General features: G+C 45.7%; 1 protein-coding gene across 1 annotated transcript; it reads left to right on the plus strand.

Moving 5' to 3' along the window:
* Positions 1–2,188: 2,188 nt before the first annotated feature.
* On the plus strand, positions 2,189–4,450 carry LOC119297344. The gene is made up of 6 exons (XM_037575171.1): positions 2,189–2,326; positions 2,437–3,325; positions 3,423–3,557; positions 3,652–3,738; positions 3,828–4,070; positions 4,167–4,450. Exons 2-5 carry the CDS (start codon positions 3,053–3,055, stop codon positions 4,050–4,052), a joined length of 720 nt encoding a protein of 239 aa, XP_037431068.1. The 5' UTR covers positions 2,189–2,326; positions 2,437–3,052; the 3' UTR covers positions 4,053–4,070; positions 4,167–4,450.
* Positions 4,451–6,202: the final 1,752 nt, after the last annotated feature.

The raw sequence follows: 6,202 nt of genomic DNA on the forward strand, positions 1-6,202 counted from the left end.
CACACAAAGTGTTTCTCCGGCAAACGGGAGTTGCATAATCTCATAGTCATAGGAACATGTATAAGTCATGAAGAAAGCAATAGCAACATACTAAACGATCGGGTGCTAAGCTAATGGAATGGGTCATGTCAATCAGATCATTCACCTAATGATGTGATCCCGTTAATCAAATAACAACTCTTTGTCTATGGTTAGGAAACATAACCATCTTTGATTAACGAGCTAGTCAAGTAGAGGCATACTAGTGACACTCTGTTTGTCTATGTATTCACACATGTATTATGTTTCCGGTTAATACAATTATAGCATGAATAATAAACATTTATCATGAAATAAGGAAATAAATAATAACTTTATTATTGCCTCTAGGGCATATTTCCTTCAGACATGCCGCGCGACCTAACATATGTTGTGGCATTAAAAAAATGTGAAGTACAGATTGGATCACTGAAGTGAGATGAAATGTCAATCAATAGATCTCAATGGTACGAAAAACGAGTTAATGACGTGAGAGAATATCCTCGTTATCTCCGATTTACGATGAGAAGCATTGGGACCAACAATAAAACCCTGCTACATCTTAAATAGTTTCCTCATTCGACTGTTCTGGACAACACAATAAAAAAATGAAAGAAAAAATGGAAAAGGAGACGGTGCGGGGGTGGTTCACAATTAGGGTTAGTTTTGTTGTTGGGATGGTAAACCCATGGCAATAAACCACCAGGGGGTGATTTCATTGCGCACTTGAGATCCTCAGTTCGATTGTCATTGGTATTTGGACACGAAAAGGAAAAAATGTGGGGAGGGGGGTGTGAGGAGGCTTACCAAAGGCGGATAGGGAAGCGCGGCTGCAGTTTCGGCGCGCCATACAGAGAAGCTCGCGCTGTACTGATATGCCGGCGCTTTTGGGTCACAAGAACCAGCAAAGCAGGTTTTTCCATGACATACCATCAGGGGCGTGATCCTCTCACCCATTAAGAGGCCGTGCGAAGGGCCAATCATCCATCACCAAGATGGGTGTCCAAAGGGTACACTGCATATTCGGGGGCTAATCCCGCCCGTGGCTTGTCGGGCCGGTGAATAAGGAGGGATTCCCCGGGGTCCTAGTGCACAAAGAGGAGACCTTAACTTTAAATCGACCTAAATCAGATATTTCTCCCTAAATTTTTTCAAAATTCCTTTTTGTTTGTTTGCTTACTATTAAATAAAAACCAAGGGTGTAAAGATGCACCGACGTGGCCAAGCGACTAAAATAAAAATTGGCGACAAATTAAGTGGACACATGCAACAAAAATGGCATCCTGGTCCGTTGACTGAATATAATATGTGAACCATTAGAGCGTGACGCATTTTTTGTGGCATAGCTGACTCTAACAAAAAAAAAATCCCCCAACGACCGGCATCTGTGGATTTGGCATAAAAAAAATGTTCTGCTTAGCGTTGGAGGGTAAGAGGTGCGGTCTTAGATTAAACTAAGCCCGATCACTGTAGGTCCATGCGGCAATTATTTTAACCTGCTTGCATGCATGCATGCATATTCTGTCCCCAGAAAAAAAGGCAGCACCCACCAGCCATCCTCCCTCCCCCCGCACCACACGGCTGATTCCCGATGCGGAGACATCCCTTTTTTTGGATCCATATGCGAACAGAGCACGGATCATTGGCTAGTTAACCACTTTGTAGATCGTGTCGGGCACGGACGCTGGTCCCGGGGAAATGTACTCTGATGCTGGGGCGAAGAGTCTATGGGGGACCGGATATAGAAAAGCGTCCGGACTACTGTAGCGTACAGCGGCAGGCATCATGGGTCGCTTTCTGCTTGCGCTGAAATTGTCCGGGCGCATATGGACACGGTCACCTTATTTTTTTGGTGCGACGAAAAATTGTTCAGCTATACCGGCTGGCAAACCATTTCTTGACGAGATCAGTTTCTTGTGCTAGCTAGTACGCATGTGTGCATGCACGTTGGGGACGGTCCGGCCAACGCTAATGTGGTAACAACTGCGTCGCACTTCAGTGCTCGGCGCGGGAGATCTCCCGCCATAGTAACCCAAAAATGGGTAAGAAAGCACACACCCGAGGGGTAGCTAGGTAATTAAAATGGGCTGTAACTGCCCGTGTGGCCATGTAACAGCATATATCTACACGGCCCCCTGCTCACCTCTCACTCACTCAGACCACTCTTCTCCCCACGCTTCCTCCTCAAGAACCGAGCTCTCACACAGTACACTGTTCATCACCTCAGCCGCCGGTGGAAAAAGGAGGGGAAAAGCAGATCTGATGATAGCAGTGGCCGCAGAAAGACGATCGACCCGCGGATAAGACGGTACACGTCCGAACAAGATTCTCCCGTCTCTTTCCTCTTTCCATGGTGTGGAATCTTTCTTTTTTTGGGGGGGAAATCCATGCTTACGCTTCCCCTGTTTTCGCATGCAGCCAACCCTAGCGTTGACGAGTGATGGATCCGTCCAGCCGGAAGAGGAAAACGCGTAGATCGGCCAACGAAGATGACCCTCTCTACAAGCCGAAGAGAGCACGCTCTCGGAGGGAGCGAGATGCAGCTTCCGTCAGCGACTGCCATCTCCCGCATAGCGGGTGGGGAAGCGGCGCCATCGTTCGTGCGGTTGACCACCGTCCTGGCCGGCGAGCAGATGTAGATTTTCTTCGGGGTAAATGTTGCAAGAGCACGTTCAATATGAGACCATTCCTTGGTCTAGGGCCATCTTACTACCCTGCTGTTGCCGATTCAGACATGGGGGGCCTGCTGACCACGCAGATAGCAAACGATGCAAAGAAAAAGCACTACGCATGGATCCTGTCACGATTCAACCCCCATGACATGAGTTTTAGGTTTAGGGATGAGCAGATCTGTAGGTTTAGAGTCTCTGACATGGTTTCCATCATGGGGTTTAGAAATTCCGGTGAATCCGTAACATATGATACTCCTCCGAACCGGGCAGAACTTGTTGAGCAGAGACAGGACATAGTTGGCCTAGAGAGGAAAACAGTAGGGGGGCTAGCTGTCAATGACATACTGTATGCATTTCAGTAGATGGATCACATGACCATAGAACCAGATGAGCGTAGGGCAATGTCAGTTGCATTCTCTTTATTGGGATCTGCTCTGGTCGTAGCACCAAACCAAAGATATCCTGCTGTACCAGATGAGATCCTACAGTGTGGTGTGCATCCACAAGGCACTGGGTTCTACAACCTTGCAAAGTATGGATTTGAAAAACTTAGGGAAGCAGTACGGAAATTCCAAGCCGATGTCAGTGGAGGCAAGAAAACTATAGAGCTTGGAGGATGCCAGGTATCAGCACAGGTAATGCATAAAAAAACACATTCCATCCTTACTGTGTACTGAATTTATCAAACCTTCAGTTATGTACTGCTTCTGACAACAAAAATGTGATTTTCAGATTTGGGTGTTGGACAACATGGACTTTGGCAACTCAAATGTGACATCTACACGCCTGCCGAGGTTATCAGCCTACTCTGGTGACAAGATAAAAGAACTAATTGGTCTAGATGAGCGATACCCTGGGCGGTTCAAGGTGATGTCTCTCGCACACAACTTTTTAACTGTTGTTGACACCCTTGGTGATCATGAACTAGTTTTTTCAGTTCAATTGTTCTTCATTGTCACAGACCAAACCAGAAAACTGGAAGGACAACATCAACTGGGTTTGGCACTCCATGATGTCAGATAATCCACCAGACCTTGGCATACATAGCGTAAGCTGCATTGCACTCACCGTTCCAAAGCATCATTGTTTGTACAAATTTAACTAACTAGTGGCATCATCCTGTTCAACCTTGCGCAGCCACCCATAGAGCTTGGGGCTATCGTGGATGACGGGGTTGAAAAGATCTTCAGAGATGCGGTTACAGCATGGTGTATCAAACATCCAGGTTCCATTTGTGATGGACGTGCTGGGGGGAGGATGATGCCACCATGGAGAAGTTCCTGCAGGGGATCAAGGACAACAAAAAAGATTTTGTTAGAAATCTCATGGATGCATTCGCTGCTACAAGATCAAAATCAATGAGCACATTGGCTACAACAGGTATTGTAAAAAGAATTCCTCCAATCTAACCATCTCAATCAGCATCCCTCTGTGTTTGATGAAAATGTCTTCCTAACTAAAAATATCATGTAGCAGCTGCAGTGGATAGTGGCACGCATGTCGGTGCACACCCGATGGCAAATGAAACGACAATTCCAGCCACTCAAAGTTCTATTGTTGTTCATGATACGTCAGGTAAGTAAGCGAAATTACTTCAACTGTACTGATAGCAAGCAGCTGACTTATTAGAGCTTTGCCAAATCAATAAACTCATTCAGAGATGGAAAAAATAGAAATTGCAGCAGGTGCAGAAAGCTTGATTCAGGAGGGTGATTTACCAGCACTTGTAAGTGCATCTAGTGCCATCCCTAGTTGGTTTTGGAGTATTGACGACAAACCTAGTTGAGGGACTAATGTGTTTGTGAGAATTGCAGAATAACACAGGTAGAAGTCCCTCATTGATTCGATTTTCCTATCAGAGATGACCCTTAAAAATGTATGAAGACATTAAAGTCAAAGGTAGTATATGAAGATATTCACATTGAAGACTATAACAAGAGAAGGCACCACATGAAGCCTATGGAGCTCGAAGACTTAGATCTTTCGTAGTTCTTTTTCTTTTGTGTTGAGTCATAGGAACCACCGTACTGTTAAGTGGGGTCCAAGAGAACCAGTCAGACTGACTGAAGTGATGCCTAACCAAAAACCTATGTCTTCGAGTGAAGACTATGAGAGCGAATCTTGTCCAGAGTCGGACAAGTCAGCTTTGCTTGTAGCCCAAGTAAAGTTGCTGTGTGAGTTTGAAATCTGACCGTTGGAACACGTGTCAGTTCCTTAGTGATCCAGGGTCATTTCGGATAAATCAGGTTGGGTTGCCAATTGGCTATAAATAGCCCACCCCCCACAACCATAAACAGTTGGCTGCTCAGATTGAGATGCTCAGATTGAGAGTACGGCTTTTGTCGTTTGAGAGCAACCCACCTCGAAGCCTTTGAGAGAGAATTCCTTGCGAGGATAAAGCCCTAACCACCCAGAGCCAAAGAGAATTGGGCATCACTTAAGTCTTTTTGTCTGTGTGATCTGAAGACTTATTACACTTGAGGACTGTGCATCCTCCAGCCGGTTAGGCGTCGCGTTCTGAGCATCCAAGAGACATTGTGGATTGCCGGTGAACGAAGTCTGTGAAGGTTTGGGAGTCTACCTTGAAGACTTACCAGAGTGATTGGGCGAGGTCTGTGTGACCTTAGCTCAAGGGGAATACGATGAGGACTGGGTGTCCTGAGCTGCTTGTTCAGGACTGGGTGTCCGAGACTGTGTGTCCTAAGGTTTAAATACCTAGCCGCCCCAATCAGACGTACAGTTGTCACAGCAACTGGAACTGGTCCAACAAATCATTGTCTTCAACGAGTCACTCGTTTCATCTTCCCTTCCCTTTACTTACTGTTGCTCCTTGTGAAGTCATTGTATGTTTGCATTATCTTTTGTCTTCACTGAGTGACTGCATGCTCTGTATGGCTACATAATATCTTCCTACCTGATCCTTACTACATTGCTGATATTAAGTCATTGTGCTTTCACTTCATTGAACACTTGACTATGGCTTGCCTAGTGTAGTCTACCTTCCGCTGCATGGTAATAGGTTTATTTCTATCATTTGTCTTCATAACTTTCATGTTTTGAAGACTTTCATAAAAATTGCCTATTCACCCCCCCTCTAGTCGATATAACGCACTTTCAATTGGTATTAGAGCAAGGTGCTCCCTTGTTCTGTGTGATTCGGTTTAACCACCTGGAGTTTTAGCTATGTCGACTGCAGGGATAATTAAAGTCTCTGTTGCGTGCCCCGTCTTCGATGGAACTGAATATCCCTACTGGAAGAATAAGATGCGCATGCATCTTGAAGCCATTGATGTCGACCTATGGTATGTCGTCGAAAACGGCGTTCCCAAGGCTGGAGAAGGTGTCACTGCTGTTGACGTCAAGAAATTTGTTCAACTGGACTCTACTACCAAGAATATCATCTGTGGTCACCTGACCAAAGGACAGTATGGCCGTGTGAGTGCTTTGAAGACATCTAAGCTGGTCTGGGACTGGCTCTCCAAGGTCAATGAAGGCATCTCAACCCAGAGAGA

The sequence above is a fragment of the Triticum dicoccoides genome, chromosome 5A (assembly GCF_002162155.2).
Source record: "Triticum dicoccoides isolate Atlit2015 ecotype Zavitan chromosome 5A, WEW_v2.0, whole genome shotgun sequence".
NCBI lineage: Eukaryota > Viridiplantae > Streptophyta > Magnoliopsida > Poales > Poaceae > Triticum > Triticum dicoccoides.